We start from the raw sequence: 17738 nt of genomic DNA on the forward strand, positions 1-17738 counted from the left end.
AGAATTTCACTAGTAGTGACGCTACAAATAACATACTTTACTTCACCATAGCAGGCTCTTCGATAGTGCTAATGCGCTCTCTAAAGACCATGTCCATTTACCCAACTTCAGTTTTTCAATATTCTACCAAAGATGGTAGATAAATAAGAGTTTATCCTGCTTTCTTTTTTCAATGTTCCTGTATGTGTAAGTGGGCGTTACCTCTTTCGCGTGAGCCTGCTTTTCCCGCGTGAGCTCACGGGTCCTCCATAATATCTGGCATACTCATGCAAAAGAGAGGAATGCAGCTTAAGCCCCACCCTCTTCAACATACATATCAACGAATTGGCGAAGGCACTAGAATAGTCTGCAGCACCCGGCCTCACCCTACTAGAATCTAAAGTCAAATGTCTACTGTTTGCTGATGATCTGGTGCTTCTGTTACCAACCAAGGAGGGCCTACTGCAGCCCCTACATCTTCTGGGCCCTGACAGTAAATCTCAGTAAGACAAAAATAATGGTGTTCCAAAAAATGTCCAGTCGCCAGGACCACAAATACAAATTCAATCTAGACACCGTTGCCCTAGAGCACACAAAAAACTATACATACTAACCAAGAATTCACAAAATGGGATAAACACCGAATTGAGACTGCATGTAGAATTCTGCAAAAATATCCTCTGTGTACAACGTAGAACAACAAATAATGCATGCAGAGCAGAATTAGGCTGATGTCCGCTAATGATCAAAATCCAGAAATGATCTGTTAAATTCTACAACCATCTAAGAGGAAGCGATTCCCAAACCTTCCATATCAAAGCCATCACAGAGAGATGAACCTGGAGACGAGTCCCCTAAGCAAGCTGGTCCTGAGGCTCTGTTCACAAACACAAACAGACCCCACAGAACAGCAACACAATTAGACACAACCAAATCATGAGAAAACAAAAAGATAATTACTTGACACATTGAAAATAATTTACAAAAAAACTGAGCAAACTAGAATGCTATTTTGCCCTAAACAGAGTACACAGTGGCAGAATACCTGACCACTGACTGACCCAATATTAAGGAAAGCTTTAACTATATACACACTCAGTGAGCAAAGCTTGCTATTGAGAAAGTTAAATTAAATACATTTGTATTGTTTATTGCACTTTTGTTTATTATCTACTTCACTTGCTTTGGCAATGTTAACATATGTTTCCCATACCAATAAAGCCCTTAAATTGAATTGATAGCTGGCTCTGGTCTACTTATTGTCCCCTCCCGCTCGCCCCATCCGCCCCGACCATATTTTCTTTTGCCAGTGACATATCTCGCCCTGGGGGCACCTGCTCCGCGGGGCGAGGGAAATAAGTAGACCAGAAAGAATTACGGAGTGTGGTGTCTCGCTTTCTCTACCATCTCTGGTTCTATCTAGCTACAGTATGTAAATTATTATCAAAGAAGGTATTTTATCAGTTGGAGGTATCAATGTTTTGTTTAATTTATTGACATAAATTATACATGTGTAACAGTCAGTACTAGCTAGGCTGATGTATTGGATGTTCTCTCGACTATCTTACGGTTACTAACGCAGAATACTCCTCGCCAATTGGAACGTCATGCATGCATTAAAAGCATAATTGTAAAAATATGTAAGTAAATTGAATCGCCTATAAAACGATTTATTGGTGAGAAGACTAGTAAGAAAAATACTCGTTCCCATACCGGGAGTCGAACCCGGGCCGCCTGGGTGAAAACCAGGAATCCTAACCGCTAGACCATATGGGAGTATGAATTTGTTTGTCATCAATGGGGTTTTGAATGCACAACGCAATGAGAACAACAATGAATTAATCATGACGGAGAGGTGAGGGAACTCCGTTACCAATACACACATCAGTAAGGAAATCATGTCTGAGAAATAGTTTGCATAAAAACGGAGAAAAAAACGGTCAGTCTAACAGGAAGTGCGAGAGAGAGAGAGAGAGAATGTGTGCGACAGACACAGAGAGAGTTATAACTGTTGTCCCTCCTCCTCTATCCTTATATTCAATAAGCCTGTCCTCCCTCTGTTCTATCTGTCCCTCCGTTCTGAGTCGTCATGTTGTCCATAGTGGTGGAACACATCTTTCTCTTGGTCATCGTCACTCTCATTAGCGTCCTACAGAATGGTAAGATAATTAATACACTTTATATACATTATTTAGGTTATTATTATTATTATTATTTTTTTAAATGTTTGACTACATTTTTTATTTGATTTAAACTAGGATGTCCCATTTACATGAATAATATATGTATAGAAAGGAGGCCAAAAAGACAACTGTGGCGAAGTTACTTGCATTGTCATTGTCAGCGAGAGAATAATTTAACTTTATGGGTCTTTTCCCCAGACACACATTAAACCTAATCCTGGTATAAAAATCACTTTCAATGGCGATTTTTTAGTCCAGGATAAGGCTTAATCTGCGTTTGGGAAACCGGCCCTATCTCAGGTAAGAGACTATAAATGTAATATATTCTTTTGTTTTAACCAGGAAGTCCCATTGAGATAAATAATATCTTTATAAATGGTGACCTGTGGAGGATTTACTCACATTGTAAAGTAGCTTACTATGTGATTTATTACACACATTAGTAGTAGTGTTCTTTGTTTTTCATACTGTAAAATGTATTTATCATTTAACCTCTCGGTTGATGCTTTGAATTGAATACTGTGCCTTACTTTTAAAGGACTGTATATCACTTGATAACCAAGTCTTTTTCTTCACTTCTCTGATCGACGATAAAATACATTTCTGAACTGTTGGTGGTTTATCTGGCTTGTTATTTCCAGCTTTCTTTGCAACAAAGGTAGAGAGGGAGGGTAAAGAGCACAACAACAAAACTGCTTTTGAGAGAGTGTCGTGCGCCAAGTAAGTAACTTTCACACACACACACACACACACACCATTTTCCCCAGACACACATTAAACCTAATCCTGGAATAAAAATATTGCTTTTAAATGCTAGTAAAACGAAGTGCATGCTCTTCAACCGTTTGCTGCCTGCACCCTCCCGGCCCGACTAGCATCACTGCTCTGGACGGTTCTGACCGAGAATGTGTGGACAACTACAAATACCTAGGTGTCTGGTTAGACTGTAAACTCTCCTTCCAGACTCACATTATGCATCTCCAATCCAAAATTACATCTAGAATCGGCTTCCTATTTCGCAACAAAGCCTCCTTCACTCATGCCGCCAAACATACCCTCGTAAAACTGACTATCCTACTGATCCTTGACTTCGGCGATGTCATTTACAAAATAACCCCCGACACTCTACTCAGCAAACTGGATGTCGTCTATCATAGTGCCATCCGTTTTATCACCAAATCCTCATATACTACCCACCACTGTGACCTGTATGCTCTCGTTGGCTGGCCCTCACTACATATCCGTCGCCAAACCCACTGGTTCCAGGTAATCTATAAGTTTTGCGAGGTAAAGCCCCGCCTTATCTCAGCTCACTGGTCACCATAGCAACACCCACCCGTAGCACACTCTCCAGCAGGTCATCCCCAAAGCCAACACTCCCTTTGGCCGCCTCTCCTTCCAGTTCTCTGCTGCCAATGACTGGAACGAATTGCAAAAATCTCTGAAGCTGGAGTCTTATATCTCCCTCTCTAACTTTAAGCATCAGCTGTCAGAGCAGCTTACCGATATCACTGTACCTGCACACAGCCAATCTGTAAATAGCCCACCTAACTACCTCATCCCCATATTATTACTTGCCCTCTTGCTCTTTTGCACCCCAGTATCTCTACCTGCACATCATCATCTGTAGATCTATCACTCCAGTATTAATTATAAATTGTAATTATTTTCGCCTCTAGGGCCTATTTATTATCTACCTCCCTACTCTTCTACATTTTCACACACTGTACACATATTTTTATTTTCTTTTGTGTTATTGACTGAACGTTTGTTTATGTGTAACTCTGTGTTGTTGTATGTGTCACACTGCTTTGCTTTATCTTGGCCAGGTCACAGTTGTAAATGAGAACTTATTCCCAACTGGCCAACCTGGTTAAATAAAGGTGTTCTCAACTGGCCAACCTGGTTAAATAAAGGTGTTCTCAACTGGCCAACCTGGTTAAATAAAGGTGTTCTCAACTGGCCAACCTGGTTAAATAAAGGTGTTCTCAACTGGCCAACCTGGTTAAATAAAGGTGTTCTCAACTGGCCAACCTGGTTAAATAAAGGTGTTCTCAACTGGCCAACCTGGTTAAATAAAGGTGTTCTCAACTGGCCTACCTGGTTAAATAAAGGTGTTCTCAACTGGCCAACCTGGTTAAATAAAGGTGTTCTCAACTGGCCAACCTGGTTAAATAAAGGTGTTCTCAACTGGCCAACCTGGTTAAATAAAGGTGTTCTCAACTGGCCAACCTGGTTAAATAAAGGTGTTCTCAACTGGCCAACCTGGTTAAATAAAGGTGTTCTCAACTGGCCAACCTGGTTAAATAAAGGTGTTCTCAACTGGCCTACCTGGTTAAATAAAGATGAAATAAAATAAATAAATATAAAAACACACACACACACAATGTACAATTATATTCTTTCCCTGTGTATTCAGAATGTGAACTAAGCCCATAATGTCACGTCCTGACCTTAGTTCCTTTTTATGTCTCTATTTTAGTTTGGTCAGGGCGTGAGTTGGGCTGGGCATTCTATGTGTTGTTCTATATTTGTCTATTTCTATGTTTAGGCCTGGTATGGTTCCCAATCAGAGGCAGCTGTTTATCGTTGTCTCTGATTGAGAACCATACTTAGGCAGCCTGTTTTCCCACTATGATTTGTGGGTTGTTGTTTTCTGTATGTAGTTTACCAGACGGAAGTGTTTCGGTTGTTATTTTTGTTTACTTTGTATTTTTAGTGTTCAGTTCTATGGATTAAAATGACGAACACTTACCACGCTGCATATTGGTCCGATCCTTCCTACTCCTCCTCAGAAGAGGAGGAAAACTGTTACACATAACCCAAACAAGGACGTACCATTTCAACCTTGTTTAACTGTTGATCCAGCTGGTTATCATTTCTTTACTGCTTATTTCATTTACATAAATGCTACTATCCCCGTGTATCAAGCCATGACCTAATAATAGCCATGCTGTAACCCACAACACTGCGGTTGTTTCTTTACACATTAGTGGTGTTGCCAATGGGAGAAGGGTTTTGCATATCCCATGTCTCCTCTCTCTCTTCCATCTGGTCACCTTTTACATGTGATTTCCATCTCTCTTAACATTACTAACCATCACATGGAGTTTCCTCAAAGTCCAACCAGACCAGGTTATAGCACCCTATTTTCTATTTATAGTGCGTAACTGTTGACCAGGGCCCATACAGTAGTGTAATATATAGGGAATAGGGTGTAGACTCTGCTTACTGTGTGGATCTGCCCTGGGGCTGTAGGGGAGGTTAGACTGCTTACTGTGTGGAACTGCCCTGGGTCTTTAGGGGAGGTTAGACTGCTTACTGTGTGGATCTGCCCTGGGTCTTTAGGGGAGGTTAGACTGCTTACTGTGTGGAACTGCCCTGGGGCTGTAGGGGAGGTTAGACTCTGCTTACTGTGTGGAACTGCCCTGGGTCTTTAGGGGAGGTTAGACTCTGCTTACTGTGTGGATCTGCCCTGGGTCCTTAGGGGAGGTTAGACTCTGCTTACTGTGTGGAACTGCCTTGGGTCTTTAGGGGAGGTTAGACTCTGCTTACTGTGTGGATCTGCCCTGGATCTTTAGGGAAGGTTAGACTCTGCTTACTGTGTGGAACTGCCCTGGGTCTTTAGGGGAGGTTAGACTCTGCTTACTGTGTGGATCTGCCCTGGGTCTTTAGGGGAGGTTAGACTCTGCTTACTGTGTGGATCTGCCCTGGATCTTTAGGGGAGGTTAGACTCTGCTTACTGTGTGGATCTGCCCTGGGTCTTTAGGGGAGGTTAGACTCTGCTTACTGTGTGGAACTGCCCTGGGTCTTTAGTGGAGGTTAGACTCTAATGGGTTCCTGTACAGATGTTAAACCTATTCCTGCACTAAAAGGCACACTCAATGGAAACAGCCCCATTGTAAGTGTTTTGTACTCCAGGACTTGGCTTAATCTCAGACCAGGAAATCGGCCCATAGGGTGCATCTCAATAGTATGAAGTGGCTTCCTCTCCTTGTCTCCTTTCCTTCAAATATTCTGGTCAAAAAAAGGAATAACGTAGATAAAGACATGAAGGAACAGAGGATCAGGACTGTTGTTTCATTGGAGGCCATCGTTGTTGCGATGATGTACTTCCTGTATTAAAAAAGGAAGCAGTGGACCCACACCCTTTTTCTGCTCCTCACCTTGTTGCATTGTCCAGAAATAACCTGCCTGTAAGCATTTCATTGGACGATGTCTATCATGCATATATTGTACATATGACTAATACAACTTCTCTGTAGAGAGGACTAAGTTAAGGTGGTTAGGCTGACATTGCGTGTGAAGAAACAGACACACACACACACACACACACACACACACACACATACACATACACATACACATACACATACACATACACATCCACATACACACACACACACACACACACACACACACACACACACACACACACACACACACACACACACACACACACAAAGTGAAACACTTCGCAATAAAAAACAAAGTTCAGGAAGTTTCTGTGTGGCTGCGCTGTCACACAGGAACTATATTTTTGTATTTTCAGGAAGAGGTGGTGTTTTTTTATTGCAACACCCCTCCTTCCTAGTGAGAGAGCAGGGCTGAGGATGTTGTCAACCCATTTCATCATTGTTACTTTGCTGACTACAGAGTATTTTACTGACCACAGAATATTTGCGATGGCTCTCGTGACTCAGGGCTCTATTCATTCTTGAAGCGTTACAGCTTCCGCAATAGAACTTCAATAGCCATTTTCCGATTGAGCCGAAATATGTAGCTTTTACCGTGAGCGCAGTCTCCGCTAAAGCAAGAACATTGCCTTTACATGTCAATCGCGCTGTAATGCTGAGTTTCCACTGTATGGATTAGAAGCCTAACACTTCATACGAGTCGAGTCTCAGTGTGTGTTTGTATTCAGTGTAATTTCAGCATCAAACTGTCTAAGCCCAAGGGCTCTATTTCAATCAGATCTGCTTTAGCCAACATCCACATAGCGGTGGAATTTAGGTAGAGCTGTCGAAGCCACAAGTGGCTTCCGTGTGGACTCGGTTGGGTAGATTGGGGTATTTGCAACACCAGCATTTACACACATCGCACACACACACACACACACACACACACTGCACGGGCACGCACACACATTTGGGGGTGGGGTTGTCTGGGGGAAGTGAGGGGTGTAATCATGTATTTATTTATTAATAACATGTCAGAATGTTGGGTTGACTCCTGTCTTAAATAGAACTATTATCTGGTTAAGAGCCTCTGCTAAAGGACTAAAATGTAAATTATACCTAAAGCGGCCATTGCCATTGGCTATGCTGAGTCACATCAACAGAAATCCCATGTAAACTGTAATCTACACCTCCATTAAGATGCTAGAAATCATTATTAACTTGAATGATTTTTCAGTTGGAGCGTAATTATTTCTGTATAGCCTACACTTTCTCGCTCCGAACTTCTAACACGAGTAGGGCAAGTGTGGATTATTACTTTTTAACCTTTAAATAACTTGGCAACTCAGTTAAGAACAAATTCTTATTTACAATGGCGGCCTGTGCGCCGCTCTATGGGACGCCCAATCATGGCCGGATAGTGATACAGCCTGGATTTCAACCAGGGACTGTAGTGACACCTCCGACATCGCCAAAACACACTGCTATGCATGTGTCTTCTAGCGCCGGGTAACCCTTAATCTGATTGAATCTAGGCCTAACTGGGGTTTTCATCATGTGTTTCTCTTGTCTGTCTCCACAGTCGTAACTGTATGGATTCCTACCCTACCTTCCTAGCAGTGATGTGGTGTGCTGGGCTCTGCCTTAACCAAGGTAAATCATCACACAGATACTGTAACATTACCCAGTCTCTCTTTTCATCTAGCTAACACTCTGTGATCTTGGTGTGTTCAGCTCCTGCTGCCTTCGCAGGGATCATCTACCTGGTGGCCAGGCAGAAGTACTTTGTCGGGTACATGGGTCAGACATCTCAGAGGTGAGAGTGTGTGTGTGTGTGTGTGTAAAGTATGTATTTGTAACTGATTGACTGCTGTTTTGTATGTGTGTGACTAATCAACTGTGTTTCTGTCTGACAGCACTCCAGGGTTCCTGTTTGGGAAACGCGTCCTGGCCTTCCTCATCCTGATGTGCATTGTGGGTATCTTCAACTTCCTGCTGGTGCGTTACCTCGGCAACGACTATAAAGACACCATGGAAACGATCACCAACGCAGCCTCTGCTCTACTCCTCATTCCCTGAACTACGGCAGTGACTACAAAGTCTGTTTTGTGTCTGTGTTGAGGTACTACTGAAAGTGACTATAAAGTCTGTTTTGTGTCTGTGTTGAGGTACTACTGAAAGTGACTATAAAGTCTGTTTCGTGTCTGTGTTGAGGTACTACTGAAAGTGACTATAAAGTCTGTTTTGTGTCTGTGTTGAGGTACTACTGAAAGTGACTATAGTCTGTTTTGTGTCTGTGTTGAGGTACTACTGAAAGTGACTATAAAGTCTGTTTCGTGTCTGTGTTGAGGTACTACTGAAAGTGACTATAGTCTGTTTTGTGTCTGTGTTGAGGTACTACTGAAAGTGACTATAAAGTCTGTTTTGTGTCTGTGTTGAGGTACTACTGAAAGTGACTAGTCTGTTTTGTGTCTGTGTTGAGGTACTACTGAAAGTGACTATAAAGTCTGTTTCGTGTCTGTGTGTATTTGCACAGTGCAAGGGGAGCAAGTGTGGTGATGTGATGGGTGATTCAATGTGGTGCAATTATCCACTTCTGTGCTCAATCATTTCATGTTTTATATTCTTTATTTGTTTATATTTTTGTCTGGGAAATAAAAACACAAAAGCTACATAGTATTGAATTCTATTGAAAATGTATAAAATATGTTGATATGCCACAGCTATCCCTCTAAATGACATTTGAACAGTTTCAAGGTGACCCTTCATCTGAAGAGCATACATCTCAACATCTACATTCAAATGTCCTAGAAATCATGTCCCCATGTTCTAGAAATCATGCCGCCTGATGTTCTAGAAATCATGTCGCCATACACAATTTTAAAATGTTTTCTAACAACGTAAATAGCCTTCAGAAAGTATTCATACCTCTCAACTTACTCCACATTTTGTGTTACAGCCTGAATTCAAAATGGATTGATTAGATTTTTTTCCCTCTCACCCAGATACACACAATACCCCATAATGATGAAGTGAAAACCTGTTTTTTTACAAATGTTTTCCAAATTTATTGAGAAGTAAATACAGAAATACTACCGAGTCAATACTTTGTAGAAGCAATTTTGGCAGCGATTACAGCTGTCTTTCTGGGTACCTCTCTAAGAGTTTTCTACACCTGGATTGTGCAACATTTGCCCATTATTCTTTTTAAAATTCACTGCTCAACTGAGGGACATTACAGATAATTGTGTGTTGGGTACAGAGATGAGGTAGTCATTCAAAAGTCATGTTAAACACTATCATTGTACACAGTGAGTCCATGTAAACTTATTATGTGGATTGTTTACTTCTGAACTTATTTAGACTTGCCAAAAGAGGTTGAATACTTACAACTATTTATTTTTATTAATTTGATTTTCTTTCTTTTTTTTAATCTAAAAACATCCTTCCACTTTGTCATTATGGGGTATTGTGTGTAGGTCAGTAACAAAAACTCAATTTAATCCATTTTAAATTCAGGCTGTAACACAACAAAATGTAGAAAAAGTCAAGGGGTGGGAATAATTTCTGAAGGCCCTGTATATATGAACTTGATGAAACAACTTATTGGAAAGTCTTTTGGGCTGTTCTTTCAATAGTTCCTTTCCGACTGGCTTACTCCATCTTCCCAGTGACATAACAGTGCAGCCGAGGGTTAAATTCTCAAACCAAAGCAGCAGCATTGAACACACCATCCATGTCTTACACCTAAACGAGATGATCCAGTCTACTGATAAACAGCTCCTCCCAGTGGTGGAATCCTGCATAGCAGGCAGCAGGTATCCCAGCTTCTCACTTCAACTGGCAGTTGTCACTGTCCACTGAAACGTGGGCCTTGGAAGAGGCGAAGCGAGAGGATTTTACCGCCCTAAATATGTCCGTGTGAGATAAGACCCTTTTTGTATGGAGGTCTATGAGAGAGTGTAGAAATACATGGGGCTAATTTGATTTCAATAGAAGTTTGTAATTTTTTGACTGTTTCAAATGTACTGATATAAGTGGATGCAGGTGGCATTCCGACAGCTTTGCGAAAAATGACTTGGTTGTGCCTGTTGTTCACACACATATCTGCCCCCTCATTGGCTAGTATGGTCCCACCTGACCTCAGTTGCCTTCAAACATTGAGGACATGCATTTCCATTGTTAGAGTGGTCACTCGGCTACCTTGTCAATATAATAGATCATCATCTTTGGCCTATGTCCAGTCTTCTTGCCCATCAAATAGTAATTATTGATTCTTGCTAAGGTCTCATCTTCCATGGTAGGAGATCTACAGGGAAGAAATCAAAGTAAATAAACATGTGTTGGTTTTACTTCCTCCCAGATTGAGCACCCTACCTATGGCCCAATCATCTCCTTCCTCCCAGAGTGGACACCCTAGCTATGGCCCAATCATCTCCTTCCTCCCAGAGTGGACGCCCTAGCTATGGCCCAATCATCTCCTTCCTCCTAGAGTGGACGCCCTAGCTATGGCCCAACCATCTCCTTCCTCCGTCCCAGAGTGGACACCCTAGCTATGGCCCAACCATCTCCTTCCTCCCTCCCAGAGTGGACACCCTAGCAATGGCCCAATCACCTCCTTCCTCCCAGAGTGGACACCCTAGCTATGGCCCAATCACCTCCTTCCTCCCAGAATGGATCTATTCCCTTCACTGATTTGAAAGAAAATTACCGGTATAAGAAATATTGCGAAGCAATGGGCTGGTGGGAGTGTCCACCATATCTCAATGCTTTTAAATTGGTGGAAAGTTGTAAACAAGTGCACACTTCAGGAGGACCGAGATATTATTGTGACACACCCTTTGATGGCCACAAGTAAGATTCAGAGAAACACAGATTATTCAGCAGTAAACTGTCCGCAGTAGAGAATACACATCAATAAGCTAAGAGGAACGTTCCAGATACATTCATAAATAAATAGTCCTTATTCATTTAATTGTATTTGACCTTGAAATGGCGTTTGCTGAAGCCGAGCCAGTGTGGGAAGTCGAAGAGGGCATCCGAGTAATATTTCAAGGTGAAGCAGGTATCCTTCCACACGGGTGTGACCTTCTCTCTGTTGCCTAGGAGACAGAAACTCTCCCCTTCCCAGCCACGCAACGCATCACACAGGTCAATCTGAAAACAAAATAAGCAGAGGGAAAAATGTATTTCAACTTTACATAAAAAAAATAAAAAAATATGAATATGCCATTTACAATGTTGAGAGGTGGCTGTGTAAAGAAAATAAGCTTGTTATCTAAGAATCTATAACAATAATTAATAACAAACTCACGTCGACCCTGTAGCTCTCCCCAGCCACAGAGGAGATAGTCCTGTCCAGGCCTCTCTCAATCTCCCACTTGATCAGAGGGTTACGACCATCAATGGACACCACATACTGCTGGAGCACTGGAGAGGGAGGGAGAAAAGGAGAGAGAGAGACAGAGAGAAAGAGCATCAGAAAGAGTCAGTCAGTCCTGTGAAGGCCACTGTGTTAAGTTAGGCTGTGAGTCACACTTAAAAGGTCACTCTGCACCGCCTGCAACCGGTCAAAAACCACAGTTACGTCCCAAATAGCACCATATTCCCTTTATAGTACAATATATTGACCATAACCCTGGCCAACAGTAGTGTACTATATAGGGAATAAGGTACAATTTGGGAAGCAGGGAGTGACTCATTATAACCTCCATATGGAAGGGCCAGCCCAGGTTAAAAATACATAAATAACGTTGTTGTTTCACTGCATGGTTAAGAACTATGTACTGTTGATATCCACCAACACACATATACTGTATCAGGCTAACATTTACTCCTGTACATATGCAATCTGGTATTTGATGCAGTAAAGAGTAACGTTATGAAAAGTAATTTATGAAAACCATGGACGACAGCGCAGAGCACGCCGTGTCTGCTGCAGCCGACAGGACCATTATAGATAGAACAGTGAAAAGTTGTACCTCTTCTGTTTTTGGGAGCTTTGTTATCTGTCGATGAAGGTGTACTTTCACATGCAGACACCAGTATATATATCTTTTTTGAGGTTAGGTTCTTCCTGAAGCGAGTGTAATCTCCCAAATTGCGCACTGTGATTTTCCTGAAAGAAAATAAATTGTTGGATACATTTCCGATTGCTAGTTAAGAAGTTGATGCTCAGATGAATTAATTATATTTTCAAGGCTGACTAATGTATCAAACTTTTAAAATGAACATATTCCTTACTTTCCCTGCGAGTGTTGGAAGACTACTTTTCCTCCTCTGGATAACTCGAAGTCATCGATGAACACGCAGCAGTTTTCAGGATCGCTTTTCACGAATCCGTAGCCAGCCTCTACGGTGAAACCGGGCGGAGGGTTCCGCAAGAATTGCTCAACTTCTATAACTTCCATCGTACAACGGGACACGTCTGTGATCGTCATGTCTTTGGAGTTATGTGGAGTTTTCTGTCTCGAGCAATATCTGTTTTTCTGCTGCGATTCCAGATCACGTGATGAGGAAATACAGGTCTTGTAACCCCAGATGGGCGTTCCGGATCTTTTCAGTGAGCTCTTTTTAGCTCCCAAACGGCTCTTTAAAAAATATATATTTTGTATTTTTTCAAGTCATAAAGTTTGCGATAGCTTTGACTGTGATTGGTGTTAAAATAATTCTAATTAAATGATTAAATGAAATCATACTCTACCTTAACCACAATGTATTTAGAAATGCATTGGTTTGTTATGAAAAAGAATGCTATTAAACATTTGCATTTAAAGTATAACTGTTTAATGTATATTAAACAAAGTGCATATCAATCTAACAATTCAAAACAAATACAATCTGAACAACATAATAATAGAATATTTTCAAGTTTTCTACTCCGCTAGCCAACACCTCGCCTTAATAGGTGTGCGTTTCTTTTTCTTCTAGATCGTTCTGTTACCCAGTAAACAGCAAAAAAAGCTCTTAAACGATGCCGTATGATAATTATTTTCCTGACACTGGTCATAGACCCATACTAGATTACTTTGAATATAGTCAAAGGGAGCGTGATAAGATCATTACTTCGGAGTCTCTTTTTGACATAATTCTGACCTCTCGAAAGAACTGTTACATTTATCTAAGCGCCAGACGAGAACGCATCTACATATAGTCACTCTTAGTGATTATGTGCGTCAAGGCATTATTCCACTGGGACTCAGGTGGCAAAAAGAACCATCATTGGGACAGCGCACAGATGATTACTGTGAGTGCTGGTGTGCCATCCTGAACAAATGCTCTATTGATTTAATGACATTAATTTTTGACCAGTTGAAGAAGGATTTTATTGAAATGGTTAACACGATTAAAGACAAACGCACAGCTCTACAAACAGTTGTTAATGATGATGGCATATTCAATATTCAATGCGTCAAGGCATTATTCCACGGGGACTCAGGTGGCAAAAAGAACCATCATTGGGACAGCGCACAGATGATTACTGTGAGTGCTGGTGTGCCATCCTGAACAAATGCTCTATTGATTTAATGACATTAATTTTTGACCAGTTGAAGAAGGATTTTATTGAAATGGTTAACACGATTAAAGACAAACGCACAGCTCTACAAACAGTTGTTAATGATGATGGCATATTCAATGAACTGATGAAAACTAACCAAGCGCTCCAGGACAAGTTGTCTACAGAAATAAAGAAGAAGAAATGGTAGTCTACTTCTGGAGAAACCCTGACGAGGCCGATGGTAAAGTCTACTTCTGGAGAAACCCTGACGAGGCCGATGGTAAAGTCTACTTCTGGAGAAACCCTGACGAGGCCGATGGTAAAGTCTACTTCTGGAGAAACCCTGACGAGGCCGATGGTAAAGTCTACTTCTGGAGAAACCCCGACGAGGCCGATGGTAAAGTCTACTTCTGGAGAAACCCTGACGAGGCCGATGGTAAAGTCTACTTCTGGAGAAACCCCGACGAGGCCGATGGTAAAGTCTACTTCTGGAGAAACCCTGACGAGGCCGATGGTAAAGTCTACTTCTGGAGAAACCCCGACGAGGCCGATGGTAAAGTCTACTTCTGGAGAAACCCTGACGAGGCCGATGGTAAAGTCTACTTCTGGAGAAACCCTGACAAAAGAGGTCCTGCTCCCCCTCTCCATGACAGACGTAGGAGGGATGCCGCTTACTTCTATCCACCCTTGTCTGATCAACGCTCCACAACCAGCAACTCATCGGCTTTTTATTCAACGAGAGACTGGACGGACGGAAGGGCGGAGGAGGCTGCAGGCACGCGCATCGACGAGATGGACGGACAGAAGGGCGGAAGTGGCCGCAGGCACGCGCATCGACGAGATGTCGCACCCGACGGGGTAAGAAGAAACGACTATCAGAGGCAGAGGAGACCGTTCACACGGTTCCAGAACCCACGGGACTGAGTGTCTTTAATTCATCTAGCAAGATATTGAGCCCTGCCCATGTCTCTTTGCTTAATAAAGGGTTATCTTTTGTGCCCACAACTCAGTGCAACGATTTGATGTTAAGGTAGACATGTTTAAGTCTTTTGGAAACATCTGTTAAAGGGAATACTTTAGCTCCCCTAATCCTGATATTTCTATTGAACCAGCAGGTTACTAACCTGCACAGACTCCGACTCCTTTTAGAAGCAAGAGTTATTTTATACCTCCAGCCAATCGCAATCACTCTATCGAGACATATTGCAGACTTGTGGAAAATGATGTTGGACTTCTCCTTAAGAATAAACAGGGATCCAAATCTTTCCATAATTTACCCAAGAATGAAAAACAAGCTTTGCTTGATTTACAATCTGATACGTCAGTCCTTATTCGTCCTGCTGATAAGGGTGGGTTGGTTGTACTCATGGATAGGACAGCTTATGTACATGAGTGTCATAGACAGCTGCTTGACAACACCTTTTACAAGAAACTCAGAAGTGACCCCACTTCCCAATTTCAGAATACTATCTTGACTGTTCTAGATGGGTATTTAAGTTCTGGTCAGATAACCAAAAAAGAACATGCTTTTTTGGCTATTCAACACCCTAAAATTGCCACTTTCTATACTTTGCCGAAATTACACAAGAATGTTACACAACCTCCAGGGCGCCCTATTGTAGCGGGCATTGATGCAGTAACGGCCCCTCTATCTACTTTTGTTGACTTTTTTATTAGACCACTCGCAGAACAGCTCCCCTCCTTTGTGAAGGACACCAGCAGTATGATCTCTATCATTGAATCTCTTGATCCTCTCCCTGAGAATACCTTAGTTACTTTTGATGTTGAGTCATTATACACTAATATTCCACACGAGGGCGGTATTGAAGCTATGGAACATTTTCTTCTGCAACGTGACCCTAATGAACTACCTTCCAGTGCATGCATTGTAACATTGGCTGAAATAGTACTCACGCACAACTATTTCATGTTTCTAAATGATTTCTTTATTCAGACGAAAGGTACTGCTATGGGATCCCCTATGGCTCCTAACTATTCTAATTTGTATGTGGGTTACATGGAGAAACAGTCTATTTTCAATCCTCTCCCCAAAAAAATCTTGCCTCACATCATTATTTGGAAACGGTATATTGATGATATTTTTGTTCTATGGAGGGGTTGATGCAAAACAGCTCCAGGCGTTCCATGCTTTTCTTAACTCCTGTTCTGAGCATCTGAGATTTACTATGCAATCTGATACACGTCGAATCAGTTTCCTTGATCTTCTGATCTTGTGTGAAGATAATGTTCTATACACTGATCTTTACAGGAAGCCTACTGATCCTAACAGTTTGTTGAGGGCTGATAGTTGTCACCCACTTCCCTTGAAAAATAGTTTGCCCTACAGCCAATTCTGTCGACTCAAAAGAATTTGCAAAAAACAATCCGATTTCGACAGAAATATGGCTGAGATGCAAAGAAAGTTCAAGGAGAGGGGCTACAAGAATGATCAGATTAATATTGCCATTGAGAAAATTCAAAACAAAACGAGACATGACCTTTTTCAAGGTCAGTCTCGCAAAAAGACACATTCTTGCGTTCTAACTACCCGCTATTCAAAGTGCTCTGAACAAATTAAGGGAATTGTTCACAAACATTGGCACATCCTAAAATCCGATTGTCTCGGTAATGTGTTTTCGGACGTTCCCTTGGTCGTATTCTCGTGGGGCAGAAATCTCAGAGACCAATTGGTAAACTCTGATTTACCACCCCAAGATATTCCTGAACAACGTCTATTTGCGCCCCTACTGGATGGAAATTACAAATGTAATGGCTGTGCTCAATGCAATGGTACTTATAAATGTAGATCCTTCAAACACCCACAAACAGGGAAATCGATCCCAATCAAAGGTGTTATTACGTGCTCCACTAAGGCAGTTATCTATCTTATAACTTGTAGGTAAAACAAAGCGCGAATTAAAAGTAAGTATCTCAGAGCATTGTAGCACCATTAGGTGTAAAAACTTTACTTATCCAGTTGCGGCCCACTTCTTGGAGGCAGGCCACTCGATTTCGTCTCTGCGTTACATTGGCATCGAACATGTCACCCTCCCTAGGAGAGGGGGTGACCTTGATAATTTATTGTTAAAACGAGAGGCTGCCTGGATCTTTAACTTAAAGACCCTTGCGCCCTTCGGTCTCAACGTAGACTTTGATCTGAAGCCATTCTTGTGATTGTGACTTTGCCATTGTAATTGTTTGTAAACTTGTGTAGTTAAAATAATCTATGATCGCATGCTATCCATTTGTTGTTTGTATGCTGTTCTTTGTATGACATTTTAATATTTGATTATTAACCAATGATATTAGGCCACTCTTGGCCATGATTACAGACACCTGTGTCTTTTGACACTATATAAACGAGTCATCCCGCAGTCTTTGTGATTATACCCTGATGAAGACAGCTTGGCTGTCGAAACGTTGGTATTACATTTTTGCATCTGAGCTCTTAGAGTGTGCGGCTCACCCCACTTGGGGACCTGGTGTGGGGAACCTCGCCTCCGACCCCGGACTGGGGACCCTCTCTACCCCACATCACACCCTGACCTAACCAAATAGAGAAATAAAACAGCTCTCTAAGGTCAGGGCGTGACACACCTTCAGAGCATCTCTTACCATCAGGTTGATTGTGTGGGCAGGACATGGATGATGGGTCCGTTTTAAAATGTTCATGACTTTGGTTATGTTAGCTGCATTGTCGCTAACACAACAGACCACTTTTCCGTCTACTTGCTATTCTCTGGCCACTCTCAACAGTTCCTCTGCCAAGTTCTCTGAGGTGTGTCTGTCGCTGAACTCAAAGCAGCCCAGAAAACAGCTAGACATCAAACCATCTTCAATGAAGTGACATGTAACCGACATGTAAGAAGTGGTTACCCTTGATGTTCAACAGTCAGTGGG

The 17738-nt window shown here is 41.9% G+C and overlaps 2 protein-coding genes and 1 non-coding gene across 3 annotated transcripts; 1 reads left to right on the top strand and 2 right to left on the bottom strand.

Annotated features, from left to right (window-relative positions):
- Positions 1-1683: 1683 nt before the first annotated feature.
- On the bottom strand, positions 1684-1755 carry trnae-uuc (transfer RNA glutamic acid (anticodon UUC)). Its single transcript has one exon. It is a non-coding gene; the product is annotated as a tRNA-Glu (tRNA).
- Positions 1756-2005: 250 nt separating this feature from the next.
- On the top strand, positions 2006-9683 carry alox5ap (arachidonate 5-lipoxygenase-activating protein). The gene is made up of 5 exons (XM_020465806.2): positions 2006-2138; positions 2804-2882; positions 7923-7993; positions 8075-8156; positions 8257-9683. The coding sequence occupies exons 1-5, from the start codon at positions 2069-2071 to the stop codon at positions 8417-8419; spliced, it is 465 nt and encodes a 154-aa protein (XP_020321395.1). The 5' UTR covers positions 2006-2068; the 3' UTR covers positions 8420-9683.
- On the bottom strand, positions 8950-12886 carry medag (mesenteric estrogen dependent adipogenesis). Its single transcript, XM_020465805.2, has 5 exons — positions 12584-12886; positions 12322-12458; positions 11655-11770; positions 11327-11497; positions 8950-10649 (listed from the first exon to the last, which is right to left on the bottom strand). The coding sequence occupies exons 1-5, from the start codon at positions 12778-12780 to the stop codon at positions 10629-10631; spliced, it is 642 nt and encodes a 213-aa protein (XP_020321394.1). The 5' UTR covers positions 12781-12886; the 3' UTR covers positions 8950-10628.
- Between the last annotated feature and the right edge of the window lie 4852 nt (positions 12887-17738).

The sequence above is a fragment of the Oncorhynchus kisutch genome, linkage group LG29, assembly GCF_002021735.2.
Source record: "Oncorhynchus kisutch isolate 150728-3 linkage group LG29, Okis_V2, whole genome shotgun sequence".
Classification (NCBI taxonomy): Eukaryota; Metazoa; Chordata; class Actinopteri; order Salmoniformes; family Salmonidae; genus Oncorhynchus; species Oncorhynchus kisutch.

Bases quoted from the DNA above. Each gene is read 5' to 3' on its own strand.
- alox5ap (XM_020465806.2), top strand. From the start codon at position 2,069: ATGTTGTCCATAGTGGTGGAACACATCTTTCTCTTGGTCATCGTCACT. The intron at 2,139-2,803 runs GTAAGATAATTA...TGTTATTTCCAG, and splicing joins CATTAGCGTCCTACAGAATG to CTTTCTTTGCAACAAAGGTA. The intron at 2,883-7,922 runs GTAAGTAACTTT...CTGTCTCCACAG, and splicing joins GAGAGAGTGTCGTGCGCCAA to TCGTAACTGTATGGATTCCT.
- medag (XM_020465805.2), bottom strand. From the start codon at position 12,780: ATGACGATCACAGACGTGTCCCGTTGTACGATGGAAGTTATAGAAGTT. The intron at 12,459-12,583 runs GTAAGGAATATG...ATTTTCTTTCAG, and splicing joins TTCCAACACTCGCAGGGAAA to GAAAATCACAGTGCGCAATT. The intron at 11,498-11,654 runs GTGAGTTTGTTA...TTTTGTTTTCAG, and splicing joins GGGAGAGCTACAGGGTCGAC to ATTGACCTGTGTGATGCGTT.